General features: G+C 37.8%; 2 protein-coding genes across 2 annotated transcripts; both read left to right on the forward strand.

Annotated features, from left to right (window-relative positions):
* Positions 1-1,778: 1,778 nt before the first annotated feature.
* Positions 1,779-12,552, forward strand: adpgk2 (ADP-dependent glucokinase 2). Its single transcript, XM_053510409.1, has 6 exons — positions 1,779-2,043; positions 3,837-3,996; positions 6,693-6,883; positions 7,156-7,252; positions 9,091-9,227; positions 10,340-12,552. Exons 1-6 carry the CDS (start codon positions 1,854-1,856, stop codon positions 11,008-11,010), a joined length of 1,446 nt encoding a protein of 481 aa, XP_053366384.1. The 5' UTR covers positions 1,779-1,853; the 3' UTR covers positions 11,011-12,552.
* A 2,396-nt stretch (positions 12,553-14,948) lies between these two features.
* Positions 14,949-23,082, forward strand: psma3 (proteasome 20S subunit alpha 3). Its single transcript, XM_053509188.1, has 11 exons — positions 14,949-15,080; positions 15,704-15,786; positions 15,880-16,003; positions 18,180-18,281; positions 18,521-18,594; positions 18,714-18,786; positions 18,920-18,985; positions 20,155-20,201; positions 22,593-22,660; positions 22,753-22,817; positions 22,898-23,082. Exons 1-11 carry the CDS (start codon positions 15,060-15,062, stop codon positions 22,940-22,942), a joined length of 768 nt encoding a protein of 255 aa, XP_053365163.1. The 5' UTR covers positions 14,949-15,059; the 3' UTR covers positions 22,943-23,082.
* The last annotated feature ends 353 nt before the right edge of the window (positions 23,083-23,435 follow it).

The following is a 23,435-nucleotide window of genomic DNA, read 5'->3' on the forward strand; positions in this document are numbered from 1 at the left end:
TGCTGTTCTGTAGCACTTACGTAGGTGTGTTTCTGTGTCATGCCAAGAAGAAAAGGCATCAGCCAGACATGGGCTTGAAGATACAACTAATCATTAGTCCGGAAAGGGATAGAAGACCATCTCCAAATAATTTGACATTAAGACTGATTATTTATAAATCAAGAGGGTTTAAGACAGTTCCTGATCTTCCCATAAAGGAACAACACAGCAAATTCAGTCCAAACTCAGAGCATTTGATGTGTAGATATACCAAGAAAAACCCAAGAGCTACCTCCTTGACATATAAACCTCTGCAAGCACATAAATGTATATGTTAATTAGAGTACAATTAGTAAAAAAAGAGACAGAACAAGTATGTTATGCGTTCTATAAATGGTGGCTAGGAAAAGCAGATTATGTCCAAAAAGAATATGGCAACCTGATTTAGGTTTTCAACATTACATTGGAACAAACCAAAATAGTTCTGGAACGATAATTTGGACTTGATTTGCAGTTATTGAGAAAATAATGAACTCAATTGAATTTATATCAGAATATTCCAGAGACAAAATTGACTGCATCTCACATTTGCAGCTTAAACAGGGATAGAATTGGGTCACACAATGGGTCAATAAGCAACCTAAATGACTAAAGGAGAAAAAAATGAAGCTGATGGAATGACAAGGTAAACATTTATTATTTAACTGCTGTAAAGAAAAGATCTATCTATCTATCTATCTATCTATCTATCTATCTATCTATCTATCTATCTATCTATCTATCTATCTATCATAATTAACAAATTATATAGTTAGATAGATAAATCTATTTATCTATCTAACTATCTAACTAACTACAGTACACTATATTGCCAAAAGTATTCCTTCACTATATGCCTTCACATGCATATAAATTGAGTAAAATCCAATTCTTAATCCACAGGGTTTAATATAATGTTGGTCCAGCATTTGCAGCTATAACAGCTTCATCTCTTATGGGAAGGCGTTCCACAAGGTTTAGGAGTGTGTTTATGGGAATTTTTGACAGGTTGAACACTGATGTTGGACGAGAAGGCCTGGCTCACAGTCTCTAGCTCTCTGGCTCACAGCTCACTATTGAGTTGAGGTCAGGAGTTGTGCAGGTCAGTCAAGGGTGTGCAGTCATTTTGGAACAGGAAGGAGCCACCCCCAAACTGTTGCCTCAAAGTTGGGAGCATGAAATTGTCCAAATTGTCTTGGTACATTGAAGCATTAGGAGTTCAGTTCACTGGACGTAAGGTGCCAACTCCTGAAAAACAACCCCACACCTGTTCCAACATGACTGCATGCCAGTGCACAAAGCACTGCTAAATGTGCTTTATATTGGGAATGATATGGTATAAGCTATGGTATATATGGTATAAGCTTATTTTCCCCACATAGTTTCTGAATGGACTATTTTTAGGAGTGAAATTACTATTTTTTTTGTAATGAAATATTATGTGCTTGCTTGTAGAGCTACATTATTAAAAAATATATATATATTAAATAAAAATAATACACACGCAGTCAAAGATATATTTAACTCTGCAGTCAAAGATAAAATAAAACAAGTAAATACTAATAAAAAAGAAGAAAACCAAGGATAATAATCATTATAATAATAATAATAATAATAATAATAATAATAATAATATAAAAAAAAACTCTTTCTCGGTTATTCTCGATGCATGACTTTTATTTTGTTGCCTGATTTTGAATGAACACAAACCCGGACATGACGCGGCACATTTGGTTGACTCGTTGAGGCACGCGCTCGACTCCGCCTACTCCCTGTGCTTCGTTGTAGTCTCTCAGCTGGTCCTCTGCGTGCTCGGTGAGGAGCGTCGCGGTGCCATGGTTGTAGAGGTGCGCTCCAGTGTGAAATATGGCACTGTTCTGTCCTTCACCGTCCTGCTGCTCGCCTACTGGTTCCGCTCCCCTCAGTCTGTGCTGGACGAGAGGCTGGGAGCCGTGTTGTCCTCTTTACTCCGCGCTGAGCGCAAAGTGGGGATGAGTAACATCGCCAGACCCCGAGTGGCCATAGGTAACTACACCGCTCAGTGCGGCTCTAAGCTCAAGTAGAAGCTTTTGTTTGTTTGTTTTCTTATTTGTTTGCAATTCTGTCAGTTTTTATTTCTGTTCGCATGACCAACAGTGTGAGTGTGTTTAATTCTAATAAGTTCTCTTGCTTAAACACGAGTGGGTTGATCTGTCTTTATGTCCTGCTCTGTTTACCAGCTCATCTTACACAGCAGTCTCACACACTCGTATCTCTTTACATATGCGATTATTTATTAAACATACAAGTACTGTAGGTTTTAATTAAAGTTTAAAAATAGGCTGCTGTACTGTAATTATTCAGACGCTTAGACCTAATTAAACTGTCTGACCCAGTGTGTAATAGTGGCCAATCACTGGGCTTAATACGCGTTATGTTATCATCATCAACTTTGTACTTTACATGCAGAGTGACGTAATGATTAGAGATTGATAATGCATTTCATCATCCATCTTGGCATGTCCTTTATATAAACAGTCCCAGTGTGTAGCCACGTTGTCAGTCTAATGCCAGATCAGTTCCTGCAAAGTGTTACACCACTGCACAAAAGTCTTTGTGCACACTGTGGCGTTTAAACTTTGTTTATTTTATGACTTTATTATTAAATCAGTACAAAAAAAAAACAAGGTTTGATTTCCAAACAAAAATACTGATATTACGGAAAAAATATCTTAGGAAAATAGATGGATACTTTATTGATCTCAATGGAAATTCCAGAGATATTCCCATTCAAATATTTTGGGCGGCACGGTGACGTAGTGGTTCGCATTGTGGCCTCGCACCTTCAAGGTCGAGGCCTAAGGTCTGTGTGCATGGAGTTTGCATGTTCTCCTCATGTTTGGTGGGTTTCCTTGGGTTTCCTCACACAGTCCAAAGACATGCATATTAGGCTAAAAGGCATTCACAAATTGCCCGTAATGTGTGTGCGTGCCCTGCGATGGATTGGCACCCTGCCCAGGGTATACCCCGCCTCGTGCCCGAAATCTCCTGGGATAGGCTTCAGTCCCCCACGACCTTGTACATTAATTTTCTATACTGCTTTTCCTGAATGAATGAAAGAAAATATCTGTAGGCCAGAAAAGAAAGAAGCATATTATGTAAAAGTCCACTTTTTGTACCAAAAAAAAAAAGAAAAAGAAATGCGAGCTTTTGGTTTTTGCATGCATGAAAAACGAAGCAGGTGCGACAAGGTCTTGAAGGACTGTGCCTAGTTCTGTAGGATGTTCAGTGAAACTAACCAGCAAAACTAAAACAAATTATACCTAAGACTAAGACAAATTATACCCGAGACTATATTTTATAGTAATTTTGGTAAAAAACTTTTTTTGAACATCAATATGCTCTACAGCAGTTATTTGCATGTGTTTAGAACAGTACTGTAGGTTATATCACAACTTCCTGAGACCAGTTCTGCTCGAACACACCCTGTTCCAATAATCAGCTAAAAAGAAGCACTTTCTGTTATGTAGTGATGGTTTCATAGCACAAAATGTGCAGGACGTGAGGTCATCCATGGCCGGGTTAAGAACCGGTGCATTAAAACAGCATCAGTGTTTCCTAATTCTGGCCATTGCTGGACGGTCAGGGTCAAAGATTAGGAAGCTATGAGATTATATTAGAAGGAGATAATCGGTATCTTCTTTCCGTTGATTGTATGTTGTGTGGTTATAGTATACTTTATGTGTAAATGTTTTACACAGCAGAAGCCATGTAGGCGGTGAAACCAGTTAATACCAACAATGCCTGTTATCTTGTTGTCACACTCCTTTAATCATCAGGGTTCGGGGGCTGTGTGGACATTATAGTGGACGGTGTGACATTACTGAACAAGATTGGACTGCGGCCGACTGATCAGCCTCTGCACCATGACTACATCGAGAATGTGGAACAGCTTGCTCAGAGTTTTGCCTACTTTTTCGCTCCGGGAGCAGCTTCAGAGTAAGTATGTTCTACTTCTGTTTGTGTAAACTGGCGTTCAGGTCGTCTTCTGCAGCTGTGTGGACCACGCCCCACCTCTTCTAGTTTATATATATACATTTACTTGTAGCAAACTACTCAAATTTCATGAGTGTGCAAGTGCCTGCGGTTGTAAGGAAAGACACAGAGGCTTTTTACTTGTTAGTCTGATCAACTTTCTCATGGATAAGATGTTTGCAGAATGATTGCTCTTACTCTATCAACGAAATTGTTCTGGATATACCTGAACAACCATTTTTTATATGTATAATTCTATAAATCACTGCTGTAGTGATTGTAATGTTGTATTGCAACTTGTCTAGAGATACAGTTTGAACATTTTATGGTATGATAAAAGAAACTTTTTATGTAAGTAATAGTCACATGTGTTTACAATTTGCATGATCAGCTGCAATGTGAAAGTGGAAGCTTACACACACACACACACACACACACACCCTGATTGACTATACCAATATTGTGTAGGTTTCCCTTGTGCTGCAAAAACAAACATCCCTGATCTCTTGATGAATGGCCTTCATAAGATATAAAGGTGTGCTGTGGTATATGTCACCAAGACATTAGCAGAAGATTCTTTAAAACCTGTTGCAAGGTGGAGTTTTCATAAATTGGACTTGTTTGCCCAGTACATCAGACAAACACTTGTTTACATTTTGATCTAGGGTGTGTAAAGGCCATGTCAACCCTTTGAACTTTTTTTCATGTTCCTCAAAACATTCCTTGATCATTTTTGCGTTTTGTTAGGACTGCTGAAAAAGTGCACTGTCATTAGGGAATACTGTTTCCATGAAGTGGTGTACTTGGTCTGCAGCAGTGTATAGGTACTGTAAGGTGGAACATGTCAAAGTAACATGAATGGCAGGACTTAAGGTTTCCCAGCAGAGCATTTCTCAGAGCCTCACACTGCCTTCACTCTCTTGCCTTCCTTTTAATGTGCATCCTGGTGCTATCTTTTCCCCACACACCAGCCGTTCACATGATGTAAAACTAATCTTGATTTATCAGACCAGGCCACCCTCTTGCTCTGTGGTACAGTTCTGACGCTCACATGGCTGTTAAGAATACTTTTGGTAGTGGACACAAGTGAGCATGGGAACTGTGACCAGTCAGCTGTTAAGTAGTAGTGCCATATGCAGCAAGCATGTGATCTGACACATTTTTGCCATAGCTAGTGATAACTTTTTCAGTAATTTGTGCAATGGTACTGTAGCTTTCCTGTGGGTTAAGACCACACAAGCTAACCTTGGCGTCCCACACGCATCAGGAAACCCTGGCCACCCATGTCCCTGTCTCCAGTTCACTGGTAGTGAACTAATTTTGGTAGGTCATAACCACTACGTATTAGAAACGCGTACTAAGACCTGCTGTTTTGGAGTTGCTCTAACCCAGTAAGCTGTGAATCGAAATTTGGCCCTAGTCTAATTCGCACAGATCTCACAGATTTTTTCTGCTATCTAATCCGTTTACTTGCTGCATAATATTTAAGGTTAAGGCATTGGACTACGGTTCGGAAGATCCCAGGTTCAAACCCCACAACCACCAAGTTGCCACTGTTGGGCGCTTAAGCAAGGCCCTTAACCCTCAACTGCTCAGATGTATTATGAGATAAAAATGTAAGTCGCTCTGGATAAGAGCGTCTGCCAAATGCCTAAATGTAAATGTAACTCCTCCATGTGTGCTATTATAACTAGATTAATAAATTCATTAATTATTTTCTACATAAGGAGTTTTAGTATTTATAACATATGGCCATTTACAACAATGGTGTACAATAAAAATAACAAAAAAAACATGTTTACTTGAAAATTGTGTATAATTAAAAACCCAGAGCAGTTGTTGCATTTTTGTCAGTTAATGTTTTTTTTTTTTTTTTGATTTTTTTCTTGAATCTACAAACTCTATTGAATTAAATTATACTGAAACGGTATACACTTAAGTTTTCACTTAAGAACTGCCTGGTGGTTGTGATGTGGCTTTACACCTCCACGGTCCTGGTTCAGTCCTGAGTTGGGATTATCGACTGTGTGGAGTTTTGCATGTTCTCCCATGTATGCATTAGTTTCTTTTAGGTTCCTCTGACAATAACATTTTTTACCATAAATTTGCCCCTAGTTGTGACTCCTTCAGAGTGCAGAACCACCGTAACCTTGACAAGGGCCAAGCACTTCCTGAAGAAAAACAATCAAGGCACAAAGCACTTCTGCTTATTGTACAATTCTGCTTAAACATTTTCTTCCATATTTGTGTAATTCTTATTTGATGAGATAAACATGTTTATGTTCTTATAGACAACCACAGTGTATTTCTTTTGAAAATATACTGACAATTATACAGAGCTTAGTTATATGGTTATAAAGGCATTTGGACTGAAGCATCCGTCATACATCTTGCCTTATTGACGGTTTCAGCAAGGTTTAGAATTTTTTTTAACAGGATTTTATGTCCTTTTTCCTGTGGGGTATACAGGCAGAGTTACAGCTGATTCATCTTTCCAGTCACTTGACCTTTAAATTCATAGAGTTTTGAAAAGAAAAATCATGTTCATAGAACTATTGTATGTTTAAAATGAAAAAATGTGTGGACTGCAAATACTTAATTTTTATCGTTGCTTTTGTTACTTATGTTCTTATTTCTTTTCGCTCGTGCTTGTCCTGTAGGAGGTTGGTGGTAAACGATACACTCTTCAGTCAGCTGGTGGAGGCCTCTCGTGAGTTGCCAGGAAACCGCTGGTCTATTGGGGGTAATGCACCGATGATGGCAGGCAGGATGGCCAGCGAGGGCTGTGACGTGCTACTTGGGGGCAGCTTCAGCCCTGACTTTATTGACTACCTCTCTGAACATATCACAGGTTAGATACTGCCTCCGCCAATGCCTTCATGTTTATCTCCAGAATATGTAAATATTATCAAATTATTTCTTTGGTTTCATTTTCTGCTGTTGGTTAATTCCTCAGTTTGTGGTAAATTAAGCTTTGTTGTTTTTTTTTTTTCATATGGTGAATGGCTGTGTTCTATCAGTTATATTAGTATGCTCTTTTGAAATAATTGGTTGTACAAAAACATAGCTGACTTTGTCTTCATGGTATCTGTTTTTTGTGACAATTCTGCCTTTTCTTATTAGTGGCAGGTAACACAGTGGAGGAGCCAGATATTCACCTGATCCTGGAGTATCCCTCTGGGGCAACATGGGGGCCGTACACCTCCCGAAGGGCCAACCGGTCAGTACACTTATTACCACCTTATTATCATTTGTTTTTTTGGTTTCTACTTAGTTTCTTGCATATTATAATGAAATCCTTTTTTGTTTGGTTTTATGTCTGAGCATGTTCAGTTACAAAAAGCCTGGCTTATATCTGAAGAGAAAGCTGTGTGTCTGGCTGTTTAGAAATTTAGAATAGCTTGCTAAGGTTGCTTTCCAGCAGTGTGAATATTTTTTGAATAATCAAGCTGCTTCCTTTAGGCTGCTGTTTGCAAATCAGGTTATGTAAACTACTTGAATCCTCCAGCAAACCTTATTTTGAATGGCATTAATTCAGATTCTTGTTATTTCTAAGTATCGAGACATGCCTTGTCAGATCATTTGGGTATACACAGTAAACACGTAATGAATTTCCAATTTAGAAAATGTGGGTTTTTGAGGCTATAAAAATATGATTCTGGAATTAAAATCATTGTGAAAAGGGTGACATAATCGTTTATAAAGTTTTAGTCTTGTATCATTCAGTTCCAGTATTTAGGGTTTTTGGTCTTTGCAGTGGAACAGAGCTTGAATTATGATGAAGATGAAATGGATTTTTATAAGAACTACTAGATTTTCATGAAAGTTTGGTTCTTTAATAAGTAAATGTATTTACACAGTTTAACCATAACATTACAACACAAAACATTATGCACAGTATTGTTTAGGTTCCCCTTGTGCCACATGGGTGTCTCTGGTACCCAGGGAATGCCTCCATAAGACCTGTGGGGATGAGCCTTAGTTTGTGGCACCAGAATGTTGGCAACAAATCCTTTGGGTTGTGGGTGGGGGGCCTCGGTGGATCGGGCTTGTTTGTCCGATGCATCCCCTGGCTGCTCGAGCAGATTGTGAATTTGGAGGCTGGGTCGGTGCTCTTGGGGTCTGACAGGCTGGCTTTTGGTCCCCGCAGGCATGGGGGAGCTCTGGGTTTCCATGATCCTGTCACCAGTTTACTCACTCATTTTCTTTACCGCTTTATCCTGTATTTAGGGTCGCGGGGGGCCTGGAGCTTATCCCAGGAGATTTGGGGCACGAGGCAGGGTACACCCTGGACAGGGCGCCAGTCCATCGTAGTACAGTTTACTAATACTGTGATACAAGTGGTGTATTTTGAAATGTTTTATGTGCAACTGCATAACTGTTGCACAACGGTGAAAAAGGCAGTAGCAGTCGAGAAACTGCCATCTGTATATAATCTTTAGGAAGCAATCGAGCAGGCATGGATTAAGCAAGTGACACCAGCAGGTTTTGAAGGATGAAGGACTTTGTACTAAGCATTAAATTCTGTATCGCAGTTTCATAACACAAAATAAATAATTCTTATTATCTTAATTTTTTATCACTTAAAAAAACATTTAGACTTTTGTCTTAATGCTTTTGGCCACCACTTTATATTCAATTATTAATGTAGTTTGTTTGAAAAACAGTGTTGAACTTTAAATTCAGTGTTGAATGCAGCTTTTTTTTTTTATTGCAGGTGTGCAAGTGTCAGTGTTCACCTTAACTGCTCTTATGACCAATGACCACAGATGTTTTACAGTATGACCTCAGGGCACTCTAAGTCTATTGAAAGAAGTGCACAAAAAATAGCAAGTTTTTATGATAAATTAGGTCTTTAAATAATTCTGAAGTTTAAAGGGCATAGTGCGTTTGTCACCCATGAGTTGGATGACATATTAGGATAATAATGCTTTATTTGGGAGGACCTGCGTCTCATTGACCATTGATATGGTTATTCTGCTTAGAGTACTGGCTATTTCTTTAAATAATAACTATTATCAGGTTTAATTAACTCTGAACCATGGTTTTTGTCCACAGGTACATTGTCCACAGTGATGACCACAACCCATACTTGGACTCGATGGAGGCGTTTGAGAAGAAGCTGCAGAGTTTTAATCCTGACCTGCTGGTGGTGGGGGGCCTTCAGATGATGGACAACTTCCCTTTCAAGCAAGGTGGGGCTCAGCAATTCATGCTTGTAATGTGGTTGTTAGTTAGAATAGTGTAAATAATCAGAAGAGCTAGTCTTCAGTTTTGGTTGTGGCATTCTGGAAAATAATTAATCATAAATTTTTAACAAATCCACCACAGTTTATAGATTTTGACTGAGCATTGCATAGCTGTAAAACTCTCAAAAGCTGTTAGAAAATATTTAGTCGTTTAGTAGTGAAGGCAAATCTATGCAAGAGTCATGTTTTTGTAATGTTAATAATGCTGTAGAACGTTAAATCATATAAAAAATATATTGGATACTGGCTAAGTATTCATGTATAATTTTCACTACTGCTTGGTGGGAATATATGCAACTTGTCCCCCTCTAATCCTCTAATATCTAACCCTGCCATGGGAAAAAGGGTTCTGTCGCCTATGTGTGCTTTACTGTTGTGCCCTGCAGCAAATGGTGGATTATCTAAACATACATGCTCTCCCACATACTTGTCATACTGATGACTGGGTTGGAATAAAGTAAAATGTCCAGAGATGTGCTCATGTTTAAAGGAAAGAGTGTTATATAGAGGGAATAAACCCATTTTATTTTATAAAGATTATATTTCTATACTGATCTTTTTTAAATCAAATAGTGCTGCACAATTAATTGCATAACAAAACAGTGCAATGAATTAATTGCAATAGACTGCAATTATTACAGGTATTATAATCATAGCCTGGAATTTATGTAGAGTTTGTCAAATATTTTATTTTTTTATATTTATTTTTTTTAATGTGCTTAAGTTTTGAAAAAAAAAAAAAATCTTTTTTGAAAAGATTGCCAAAATCATTCGTCCACTTATTTGCTGTTAGCCTAGATAAATATATTTGGATACAAAATGGTAGATTTAATAGTAAATAAAATATTGCTGTTTAAATCGCAATCATGGTGTCAAAATAATCACAATGTGATTAATTAATTAATTTAATAAAATCATGCAGCCCTGCTTCAAATGTAGAAAAAATAACCTTTAAGTACATTTTAGATCTGTATGTCCTGTATTTGAGTATTTGTTTAAAATTTAGAAGGCAATGTGATGGGTTGTCAGACTTAAGCTGATGATGAACTCTTTTTCAGGAGAGCGTGAGGCTCTAATGAGTCACCTGGCGAAGCTGCTGTCTTCAGCCTCACCTCAGACTAATGTGCATTTTGAAATGGCCAGTTTTGTTGATGAAGCTCTGATGTCTGACCTACTAGAACTCGTGCTGCCTCATTCTGACTCTCTGGGCATGAACGAGCAGGAACTGCCCAACCTTCTAAGCCTTTTGCGTGGCAGCACTGTGACCGTGCTGTCTGACCCGAACCCCCGTGTAGCCACCGTGTTGGACCAGATGCGCGAGCTTTACCGCATTGTCAACCTCAGGCACAGACAGACCGGCCGAGGTCGACCCCTCACCAGACTACACGTGCACACGCTGGCTTTCCAGGCGATGATCGTCACGCGGGACTCTCAGTGGAAGAACACCATGTCAGCCACAGCCAAGGCCTCACTCACCGCTAACCGCCATGTCTGTGGCTCAGCTGACATTGACCCCAGCAAGGCACGTCTCATCTTGGATGAGTCGTTCTCTGTAAGCAGGAGAGAAGGCAGCCAGAGAATTCCCCTCCAGGAAACTCGGCCCGTCTCCTGCTGGACCGAGGACGAATACGAGATCTGTGTGGCTCCTGTGCTTGTGTGCACTGAGGTTTATCAGACAGCTGGGGGAGGAGACAACATCTCTGCTGCCGGCCTCGTGCTGCAGATCTAACATAGGAGAAGCGAAGTGAACTCAGAATCGCTAACCTCATCGCTCAAACATCCCACATATATGAAGATTTTTATTTTAAGCTGTAGTCTTACAAATCAAGTGCAACATCAATAAATTATACAGTTTCTTTGGACTTTTTTTCTTTCTTTTTTTTTTTTTTTGGTGACTTCCCTATGCTATGAGTTTTAATTCTATACTATAGCATTTGCAGGTGTCTGAGAGCCAGTTGTTTATATACTATTCACCAAAATGCTGGAAATTTTATTATGGATTGGTTTAAAACCCATATCTATAGTCTGACCAAGAGTTACACATCTGAAATGATTGTTCTTTCTTATTTTTAGTTGTCTATTAATGCAGACATTTATTCTTAAGTGGATTATTCACAACACTCCGATAACCAATGTTTGCATTGTGATGTACACTATTTTACCACTTGCAAGTCAAAGCTCTTGTCTGACTCTATTTTTTCCTTTCATAATTTTTTGCCTTTTTAAATTTCATTAACAAATTCTTTTATGCCTAAGTTAATTGAACATGGAACATGAGTTATAGCCAGACCTTTTCTGCCCCCCCCCCTTTTTAACTCTTGCAAAGTCTAGTGCAAAGCCACTCATGTGACAGAAACATTTACGTCATCTAAAAATCAATCTTGAAAAATGTTTACGAAGGAGGTTATAGTGTTGAGGTTTCGTGATCAACACAAATTACATATGAGGAACACCAAAAACTCCTAGGTATTAATTTCATAGGTTTGGTTATTTTAATGAATTATAAATTAAGCTTATCATGTCAGGGTTTCATGGGTTTTCATCCTTTTTTTAATCTTTGAACCAATTATTTGCTCAACTCTTGTGCCTATGGAAAAATTTGTTACTACTTGATCTCTATGAAATCTCTTGACTGCTGCCCGGATTAATGCATGCAGGAGGGTGCTTGTTTTCTTGACACCCTCCTGTATGAGACACATCTGAGTAGTGTTGGCGATGTTCCATCTTGTGAACACTATCGGAACTGTTTTCAGACACTTAGCTACTGATAGCACAGCGTGACTCAGGGATTAGCTGAGCCTTGTTTTTAACATGGAAGTGACTGAACTGAGCAGAGCAGCAGAGTTGATGTTTCTTCTAGCCTTAATATGATTGAGAGTTGAACTGACCACATGCTCAGATGTAGGAATATTTTGTATCGCATGAAGTAAAAAAAAAAAAAAAAAAAAAAATGGGATTCACTGCAATGGAAATTCACTTTTGTGTTGGGAGTTGTATGTATAATTCTATACATATTTAGATGGTTGTGAGTAAAAAAATGCACACTCAGTGATTGAGGGGTTGTGGATAAAATGTAGCATAGAACCATACTTGAGTGCAAGTAAACATATCTGTTATCTGTCTGGTGTGGCAGCGCATATGCTGCTCTTTTTACCTGTTCTGTTTTTATGTCTCTGTACCAGGTTTGATGACTAAATCTTGCTGGGTTACATGTGTTTCTAAATTGCCCCTTTTTATTCTTATGTAATAAAACTTGCATTCCAATTTCTGACATGCTTTTTTGATGTTTTGTGTTTTTAATGCTGAGAAAACTTGTACACAAACACTCAGGAAGGTGTGTGTGTATGTGTGTGTATGTATGTATGTATGTGTGTGTGTGTGTATGTGTGTGTATATATATATATATATATATATATATATATATATATATATATATATATATATATATATATATATATATATATTGTATTAGATAGTGGATTTTGAGGTATGTTTATGATCATTGTCCTGTTGTAGAAACCATCCTTTTTTTTAGCTTCAGCTTTTTTTACAGATGGTCTGATGTTTGCTTCCAAAATTTGCTGGTAATTAGTTGAATCCATTCCTCCCTCCACCCGTGTAATATTTCCTCTGCCACTCCTGCAACACAACCCCAAAGCATGATAGATTCACTCCCATACTTAATAGTTGGCAAGGTGTTCTTTTTATGAAAGGCTGCTTCTTTTTTCTCCAAATATGACTTTGCTGATTGTGACCAAAGAGTTCTATTTTAATTGATCAGTCCACAGCACTTGTTTCCAAAACGCATCAGGCTTCTGTAGATGTTCGGTTGCATACTTCTGATGTTGGATTTTATGATGGGACGCAGGTAAGGTTTTCTTCTGCTGACTCTTCCATGAATGTCTTGTGGAACGGTGCATCACCACCCCAGAGTCTGCTAAATCTTCCTGCAGGTTTTTTGCAGTCAAATGGGGGTTTCAACAACTCATGGTTGTTGAGTGTCCGCAAGTGTATGCACAAGGTTTGAAGAGTCAAAGTATTTGTAAAGCTTTGAAATTGGCTTTTATTAATGACAGCTGTTGCCATGCATCAGATCTGATTAAGGTCTGAAACCTTGTAAAAAGAATCTGAGACTCTGGAACTCTTAGGGAGCCAAACTTTTGCACAGTGCCATAATAATTTATTTTTGTTCAATTTATGGCAAGAAGTAGCTATGAATCATTGTTTGCTTAAAATATTGTGCATTTTTTCCATTTCCAAGAGAGACTGTTAACATCTTTTTAATTAAAATTGTATGTGCATGTGAAGAAATATAGATTTCTAAAAAATTATCCCCTTAACAGAATGGCACACACATCTAAAAACTGGATGAAACACATTAACACTGGATTTCACTTTTGTACCCGAGATTACTTACTCACTTATCGTCTATATCACTGCTATATTTGTGTGTATATATCTGTTTGTTTATATAACCAGTGGTGAGATTGGTGAGATGAACAGTTTTGTTTCTTTTTTTGTAAACTGTAACTTCTAAATTACAAATATAACTTGTTATATAGAGTGTATATTTAAAGGAAATGACATCGCAACATGTCAAAATAACCCAAGATCATGCACTATTTGCAGAGCTTTAACACCTTAACTACATCCAAATGCAAATTCAGTAATTTATAAACAAATTGTTAATGCTTTGGCTAAATAACATGAGAAATGAGTATTTGGAATAACCCCAATTTGAAGGTACAGATTATATGCATTTTTGCATGCTTTCCACCAATCACAATTACTTTAGTTGGGTAACTTTTCACAATGCTGTTGGGTAACTTTATACCAATCTTTTTTTGCAAAAAAGCAAACAGCTCAGCTTTGCTCTATGGCTTTTTTAGGTTTTCTGAAGTAAATTGCTGTGGTCTCTTATTTTTTTTCCAGAGAATATAAATATTATTAAATGTAAATATTTATAGATAATATTAGTACATATCCTTACGCTGCTCCATTGTTTCGCAGCCCTTTTGCCTTTCGTATGCTGTTGTCCCTGGAGCGAGGTAACGAGGCACGAGGCAAGGTACAGTATGTCCTGGACAGGGTGCCAATCCATCACAGGGCACACACACACATACACACTACAGACAATTCCAAACTCACCAACTACCTTATTATGCATGTCTTTGGACTGTGTGAGGAAACCCACCAGTAGCACTGTGGCCTTGCACCTCAGGGTCGAGGGTTTGATTCTCATCTTGCAGATCCTGACGCCTGTGTGCTACCTGCGAATAAAGTGTACGGTCATAATGCTGCCGCTCCTGACGCTGCTCCAATGGAACGCCTGTGACACAGTATGACATAAAAGTTGATGATAACCTTGCAAACTTTAATTCAATTATTGTAATTTGTAAATCTGTATTTTTTTTTATATATATATTTTTTTTGTAGTAAAATCTTTTTATTTCCCTATTCTATCCTATAATATTTTCCTTTTGGGAAATTTTGCACAGTGCTTTGCTGTTTATGTAACAAATACAATTTTAATTTGCCTTGTCTTAACACATTGAATTTGAGACTTGTCTTTTGAATTCTGTCGTAGGCTGAGAAGTGACGTCACGATGCTGGTGTCTGTTAACTAGATCATGATTGGATGATATTCGTCGTTCAATCAGAGACGCGCTTACTGCGAGGTGGATGCTTCAGTCAGGAATTACCGCTAACGTTAGCAGATGCTGTAGTTAGCCGGGTTGGTGTTTTGTGGTGAACTGAAGTGTACAGGTGCAAAGTAAAATGAGTTCTATTGGGACCGGGGTGAGTTCATGGTATCTATTTGTACCTGTTGTTTCTTTAAACAGTTTTATGTTGTGAATATTTTCTATCTGTGGGGTTTAATGAGTGTTCCGGAGTGTGGTTAGCTGCGCTGCTCACACACACTAGCTGGAGCACATTCTGAGTGAAGCGCCTGAGTGCTCGGGGAGGATTATACTGTGTTACTGTGTATACAGTCGGAGTGTAAGGGTAATGCTCGGGTGAGATAAATAATGCCGAGTTTATGCTGGGAGTGAACTCTGAATTTACTTTTTGTTTATGCCTGTGCTGAGTCACAATGCTAACATTGCTAACAATGAATAACAAGCGCAGCTCGAATGACACAGCGTTAGCTAACAAGCTAACAAAAGTGAAAGTAACGTTAACCTTAATACATTTTCACGTTTCTCCCAAAATGTAAAATAACACATTTAAACATTAAAAACACAATATATTTGCTGCCAAAATATTATATTATTACTACTGCTAATAATAAAGATAATAATAATAATACAAAACGTAATACACGCCTTATGTTTGTATATAATAAGTAAATTTATTCACTCTCTCAGTTTTGTTAAACTTCACTGAACGCTAACAGGATGTGTTTTTTAACCTCAATCTAGTATGACTTGTCTGCATCCACTTTTTCGCCGGATGGCAGGGTGTTTCAAGTAGAGTATGCCATGAAAGCAGTAGAAAACAGCAGGTTAGTCTTCATTCATCATTCACCCTTCTGAACATTCTTAACCTGTTACTTGAATGCGCAGCATATCGATAACCGTATGGTTTTGTTTTGCAGCACGGCTATTGGAATTCGCTGTAAAGATGGAATCGTGTTTGGTGTGGAGAAGCTGGTGCTCTCCAAACTGTACGAAGAGGGCTCGAACAAGAGAATCTTCAACATCGATCGCCATGTTGGCATGGTGCGTGATTATGTTGGTGGTATATAGGCAGGTGGTGATGTGGTTATAGCAGATATATACAGCCATCACCAAAAGTTTTTTAGAATGACACAAATATTCATTTTTACAGTCGTTTGCTTCAGTATTTTTAGATCTTCTTTTCAGATGTTACTATGTAAGGCGGCATGGTGGCTTAGTGGTTAGCAACATCACCTTGCACTTCCAGGGTCCGGGTTCAATGTGTGCATAGAGTGTGCATGGAGTCCCTGTGTTTGTTGGGTTTCCCTCCAGGTCCACAGTTCAAAGACATGCAGATTAGGCTAATTGGCGTTCCCAAATTGCCCGTGTGAACGAGTGTGATGTGGTCAATTCTCAACAGGCGGGTGGCCAAACAGAAACCCACAAATTCTGACAAACTTCAAGGATTGATTATGCAAGTATGGACTGCTATCAGTCAGAATGTGAACTAGAGGTTGATTGACTGCATGCCAGGACGAATTGCAGATGTCTTTAAAAAGAAGGCTCAACACTACAAATATTAAACCCTTGCAAAAACATGAAGTTATTTTCAATAAAAGCATTTGACACCTTTTTTTTTTTTTTATACTTGTACTTCCGTATATCATAGTAACATCTAACAAAAGGATCTAAAAATACTGAAACAGCAGACTTTGTGAACATGAATATTTGTGTCATTCTCAAAACTTTTGGCCACAGCTGTACACACACCAGACATTTTTATAAAAAGATCATTAATTCATGCACAAGATGAATTATTTGTCACATGTACCTCACAACACAGTAAAAGTATTTATTCGCATCTCTCAGAAATGTGGGGTCAGGGCGTAGGGTCAGCCAGGGTACAGGGTTTACAGCAAACTGTGGAAGCCTGGTGGTGCTCGGGCTTGAACCTCTAACCCTCCCAGTTTCACCCCTGTTAATTACGACCAGTTATTGGCCAGTCGTGGTTCGTCCTTGCCATCATACTTGAAAGGATGTGTGTTGGCAAATTAACTGGTTAAATAAACTGTTATATAAAAGCATTATCATACAAGGGAGTGCTGTTGTGCTGGATATCGGCACGGCTGTGATGACATTGGCACCTGGGTTGTGTCCTTGCGCCTACATCTGCACAACCGCATTTCCCCTCGTGTGATGTTGCTTAAGTATAGCATAAATATTGATTGTGCTCTTGGTCTGTATCTGTGTGATGGTACCATTTATTGCATGTGGGACTTTCACGTTAATGTTTAGTAGTAGATGCCTCTATTTTATACTACAGCTTTTGCCCACTTCACAGCTGGCATGGTATTCTGTAGAAAAGTGTGGCATTTATACCACACTGTGGTTTAATTCTCAAATTTGGTCAGGTGGTGTGTATTTCTTTATAACAGCAAAGGTCTGGCAAGTTTGTGCTTTAGAGTGTGGTTTAAATATGTATTATTTCTGTTTTAAAATAACAGAAATTATGGCAGAAGCACCAAGCAATCTAAGCCTATGTAATGTAAGAATGCACCCAAGTGGCAAAGCAGAAAGGTTGTCACCCTATTATCCTAAGATCGCCATTCGTAGCGTGAGATCTAGAGCAGTGGCATGGCCATGGTCTCTCTGGATTGGTAATGGTATACCTCTACTCTTACACCAGCTGTAATGACACTAGTCAATCATATGTTTAGCGGGCTTAATTAAGTGTGTTACGCCATCACTAACAATATATGAGCAGCAGATGGAATGGATAGTGGCTGGTGTCACGTGTCTCAGAGGAAGCACATGATGCATTTTACCCTCACTCGTTGGCAGTTGTCATGAGAAGCACCTGAGAGGCTGGTGTGAATTAGTTACATCTAAATTTGGGAGAAAATCCCAAATAAATCATAAAATAAAAGAGGAAGAATGAAAATGTTTACTAATACAGATGTATTAGTGTATTGTGTTGGTGTCATTTTTTTTTTTTATAACAGTAAGGCTTTGTTTTCTTTGTAAGAAGCTGCTACAATTGAGTGTTAATAGATGATGTATTTAAAAGTGCTAAGAGAAACTTCTTTCATAAATGCTGCACAACATTAAAATCCATGTATTTATTTTAATAAATAACATTTTAATGTCTTTGACTTGTAGTATTTAAGATGCATAGTTTTTCTTAAGGTTTAATGGTTTTCATTTAAGTCATAAAGATCCCTCCTTGCTCTGTCTTCAGGCTGTGGCAGGGCTGCTGGCAGATGCTAGGTCTCTTGCTGAGGTGGCAAGGGAAGAAGCGTCTAACTTTCGCTCCAACTATGGCCATGACATCCCCCTGAAGGTAAGAGTGAAAGCCGTGATCCACTGGATGCATTATCCATTATTGTAATTATGAAAATTGTAGACGTCAGTGCTGGTGATTGTAGTATAATTTGCATAATGCTTCTAAACATAAAAAAAATACACAGACCCCTACTTTATTCCATCACAACTTGTACTATGATTTAATTAAGAAAAATTTATTGTGCTACTGTTCATGATTTAATTTTCTTATGAACCCTATTTTATTTTTTCAAAAAGCATCTGGCAGACAGAGTCGCGATGTACGTCCATGCCTACACGTTATACAGCGCTGTGCGGCCTTTTGGGTGCAGGTAGGTAAAAAAAAAATTACACTAAACAGGATCATCATGCAACAATATCAGTACAGTAGTAGATGTTTTTGCATTTAAAAGAGAAGTTTTCAAAGAGGTTGACTTGTGATTTCTTTTAGTTTCATCCTCGGCTCTCATGACGAAGATGAGGGTCCTCAGCTGTACATGGTGGACCCATCAGGGATTTCATATGTAAGTTTGTGCTACTTTCTCCTCATATATCTCATTTAGGCCTTACACAGTCCGTGTCTGCGTGGATTGAGTTGTACAATATCTTGATTTAATGGTCTATTTAATGACGTTAATGGTTTATCCCTGTTTATAGGGGTACTGGGGCTGCGCCATTGGAAAAGCCAAGCAAGCTGCAAAAACAGAAATTGAGAAACTTCAGGTGGGTTTCTGCTGCTTGTACAGCAGAGAATACTTGAACTGCAGTCTTAAAAAACGCAAAGGAACAAGCGCCGAATTGAGCATGTGAAAATGAAACGTGTATCCGATTGCAAACATTAAAAACTAGCTGTGATCAGAGTTCAATCGGTTAATCTGCTTATCAGACTGAGCAATCTGATACGACGGGAGGCATTTCACAAGTGCTGATATTGGACCGTAACACCACTGGAACGTTTAACTATATGTATGTAAAAATTGCAACAACAAAAAAAATCAAATTTCGCTCCTGGTAATTAAACAGGCACCAGCTCTGCCGATTGCGGATAGTCAGTTCCTCCAGTTGCAGAAGGATGTGTGTTGGCAGAGCAAAATAACTGGTTAAATAAAGATGGTGTTGTATAAAAGAAATATCACACTCGAGATCATGCTGGATATATCATAGCCGTGATGCTTTTAGCACTTTGGCTGCGCTCTTGTGTCTGTGACTGCATCACAGCTGAGCGACATCTAGCAGTACAGTCCTCCCTCTCATGTGATTTTGCTTTAATAACTGCTTAATGGAAACAAGATTACACTAAACTTGCTAACAATGATCCTGTGAACAGTGAACAATGAACAGCACAAGATCCTGTAAATCTCAAATGCATTTTTAGCTGTCAAATGCATATTTACAGCTAGTTTTTACCAGAATCAGATCTAATTAAAGAGTCATTTATTAAGTGAGACACATTTCCATATGTGCTGTTCACACTATGATGTCTTATATTTGGAAAGATGCTTATTAATCAACAGATAATGATCCACGTGTGTAATTTAAATTTACAAATTACATGTTTACATAAAACCTGGATGTCTACATTTTAGTACCAGTATTTTGTGTGTATAGTTGTGATTATCAATGTTATTTAATTTATGATTTGTCCTACTGTACTTTATTATACTTTCCCATATGTTAATACTTAACTGGTAATAAAATATTTTTAGGTTGTTAAAAGGTTATGAGCAAATTCTTACACACGCAGGGCAGAAAAAAAGGTGTACAGATTGTTCAGGAACTAATTGAATTTGCATACACACAGTTTATGATCAGATATACTGTGTGTGCAACTCTGAGGAAGTATTGCTGGACATGATCATTTATTTTGTTTTATTTTCTCCTTATTTATACAGATGAAAGACATGACCTGCCGAGAGCTGGTGAAAGAGGTTGCAAAAATGTAAGTACAATTTATAGCAATATTACACACGGCATAATAGCTGATGACATTTTATACAAAGTAAAACCATTAGGCTGTCATACCTCTGCTATAACATGCTTAAAGATGGGCAGGTGCAGATGTTTTTCTTTCTTTATTTTTCTCCCTGAAAACTTCATAAAAATGACCAGACATGCTGCCAAGTCCTTGCAGTGGAGTATGAGTACTCGTACCATGGATAATTAATTCTCCCCCACAGCTGTAATGGTGCATTTTCTTTGTAAAGTGCAACATGGCATGACATGTTAACAAGTTTGAAATATCCATTTATTATGGTTAGACACCTGTCTGTGACGAAGAAATTCACTATAAAAATTATTTTTTTTTAGTTTGAGTTTAGTGATGACCAGGCCATTTTGATCAGATCATGAAATGATCAGTTGGATGAGGATGCTCTAACGCTTTAGTTAATTTAATGTTAGAAAGCACTTGTTTCTGTCACTTGTCTCACTCAGCTGAACTACTGAACATGACACTGAGTGTTGTAGCAGCCACAAGTGCTTCCAAAGCTAGTCATGTGAGAAACTTTCAAATGCAACCTTTTCCTAAAAAAAAAAAAAAAAGCTGCACATCCGGTTTAGCTGAATCGAAATGTACTATAGTGAATGTAGTGAACAAACAGGACTGTAGAGCACCCTTGTCCTACACTATGACGTGTGCATACATAAGCAATTTCCCTCTGGGATTAATAAAGTTATTTGAATCTTTGAATCTTGAATAAGACAACTGTGATCATTAGTTTTGTCCAATCAGAAGCATGCATTATTTCTAACTCCACTTGTTTAGCACGATACCTGAACAAGGATAACTAAAGGTGTCTTCACATCAGGCAGGATTGTTTCATACTGTGCTCAAGTCTGATTGCTCCTCATTTCTTATTGGCCAGCTTTCACATCAGTAATGCTGTTCCGGACTTGAGTAAACATGTGTATCTACACACTCCAAAACAGCTCTGTACCTAAAGTTAGTAATAGTTTTGAAAAAATGTCAAGAACGACACTCTTGACTGTCTTCTTACTTTACCACAGCTCTGACCATGCGGTTTAAAAGATGAACTTGGCACGGTCATCACAGGCATTGGGGTCAAGTGCAGTCTGTCCATGCCCCTATCGTGAAAGCACACTATGTTCAGTGTTATTGCTGAAATTAAAACATTTTTTAGGAAGGTAAATTTACTGTTGCACTGTCTGGTGGGACACAGCTTGTGACTTAGGATGCATCACTTAACTCAATCATATTCACTATTGCAGGATTAATTGCATAGAAATCTAAATGGCAATATGGACCTGCGCAATCATTTAATCACAAAATGCTGTTATTTATTACCCATAATAATATACATACTGTAGACTACATGAGTTTGTATATAATTATTATAAAACATAACTATACTTTTACACATGCTGTCTTCTAACAAAAAATTTTTTATAAGTAAGAAAACGTGTATACATGTGTTTACTCAATTGCCTGTGTGTCCAAGTTTCTCTTGGAATGCAAACTTTATTAAAACAAACAAAGTATGGCATAAATGACTAAGCTCTTTTATCACATTTCAACAGACATATTTTGGGTGACTTGAAGTAGATTATAAAACATTATTGTTATCACATTATGCTATGAAAACTGGAATAAGTTCAGAGAAATTGATTCTGGTTGCCCTCAAGAAAACTTCATCAAGCAACAAGTTTTGGTGAAAAATCATCAAAGAATAAAATGATTTGAGTAACATCACAGTTGCGGGTGTACCGACTGCAATTTGTCCAAAGGCAGTTAATTAGTGTAACTACACTATTGCAAGTGTGGATTTGCTTTCAAGCAACAGTTTAACAGAGATTTATATAAAGTACCTGACATTTCAGACACAATGTGGACAAAAATTTGCCTGTTTGAGCCCTGCAAACAGATTTATAGGTCCTGAATAAGCTACACTTATTTAATAGCATGTCAGCTAGCTCACACTGATTTGTAGGTTTCATTTTCTCTTTCTTTTCATCTTTGACCAGCTTTTATAATTTAAGTCATAAGTTATAAATTTCATATTTAAGTTTAAAACTAATTTAAGTTATATTTATGAAAAGTGTATTGTTTGTCTGCACATTATCTTGTTAACTGTTAGTAACCGTTTAAGTGGGACTTTGCTAGACACAGATGAGAGGAGTGAAAAATGTAATCCATATTTCAAAACTAAATTGTTTAAAAAAACAACAACACTGTAGCACCCTAAGTTTAAATCTATTCAAATGCTCTTGAGCAAAGTTCACTCTTCATTGCTTAGGAAGAAGCATAGTTTTACAGGATGTCTATAAGATCAATATACTGTAGTGTGACTAAAGAAGTTTCTTGTCTCTCCAGCATCTACATTGTACACGATGAGGTGAAGGACAAAGCCTTTGAGCTGGAGCTGAGCTGGGTTGGAGAAGGTAGCAAAGTTCTGTTGGTTTTAAAGTGAAAAGAAGTTTAAAAAAATACCATGTGTGTCAAAGTATCTTACTGAATTTATCCCTCATTTCAGTTACAAAAGGAAGGCATGAGCTGGTCCCTAAAGATATCAAAGAGGAGGCTGAGAAATACGCTAAAGTAAGTCCTTCGGTGATGGTCTCGGTTTTGTCTCCAAGTTTTTGCTCGCTAATTGATTGGCCTTTTTTTTTTCTTCTCAGGATTCACTGGAAGAAGATGACGACTCTGATGAGGACAACATGTAACCCAGTTGACTCGACACCAATATATTCAAATATATTTACTTTACATGCACCTGACAGTCCCCTAACATTCATTTTATATGTTTTCTAGATAATTCATGTACGTATGGTGAAGATGAGAATTAAATAATTGAAGTGTTTAATGTTGTTGTCTTATATTAAAGTCGTCCTGCACACATTTTGACTAGAATACATTAAGAAAAAGTTGATATGTTGTTTAGTGAAGTAACTCGAGATGAAAGCACAGCCTCATTCAGTAAAGCCACACTGCATCAGTGTACATCTTTACACTATGAACAAACAGAAGTCTGCAATGGTACACTGCAAGGACTTGAACCTTGTGCTGAGTTTCAGCAGTGCCGACCACCAGTGTGAGGACATGCAGAGCAGCTGTTTGTCAGATTAAAATCTATTTATAACAGACATCATATTTTCAGTATATTCCAATCCTGGCATGTTAAAAATCTGATAAAGGTGAAACTGCTGTGTGCATCTT

The sequence above is a fragment of the Clarias gariepinus genome, chromosome 13 (genome assembly GCF_024256425.1).
Source record: "Clarias gariepinus isolate MV-2021 ecotype Netherlands chromosome 13, CGAR_prim_01v2, whole genome shotgun sequence".
NCBI classification, from domain to species: domain Eukaryota; kingdom Metazoa; phylum Chordata; class Actinopteri; order Siluriformes; family Clariidae; genus Clarias; species Clarias gariepinus.

Coding starts and splice junctions, on each gene's coding strand:
- adpgk2 (XM_053510409.1), top strand. CDS start 1,854: ATGGTTGTAGAGGTGCGCTCCAGTGTGAAATATGGCACTGTTCTGTCC. Junction 6,884..7,155: donor CCTCTCTGAACATATCACAG/GTTAGATACTGC, acceptor TTTTCTTATTAG/TGGCAGGTAACACAGTGGAG. Junction 9,228..10,339: donor CAACTTCCCTTTCAAGCAAG/GTGGGGCTCAGC, acceptor ACTCTTTTTCAG/GAGAGCGTGAGGCTCTAATG.
- psma3 (XM_053509188.1), top strand. CDS start 15,060: ATGAGTTCTATTGGGACCGGG. Junction 18,282..18,520: donor GCCATGACATCCCCCTGAAG/GTAAGAGTGAAA, acceptor TTTTTCAAAAAG/CATCTGGCAGACAGAGTCGC. Junction 22,818..22,897: donor AGGCTGAGAAATACGCTAAA/GTAAGTCCTTCG, acceptor TTTTCTTCTCAG/GATTCACTGGAAGAAGATGA.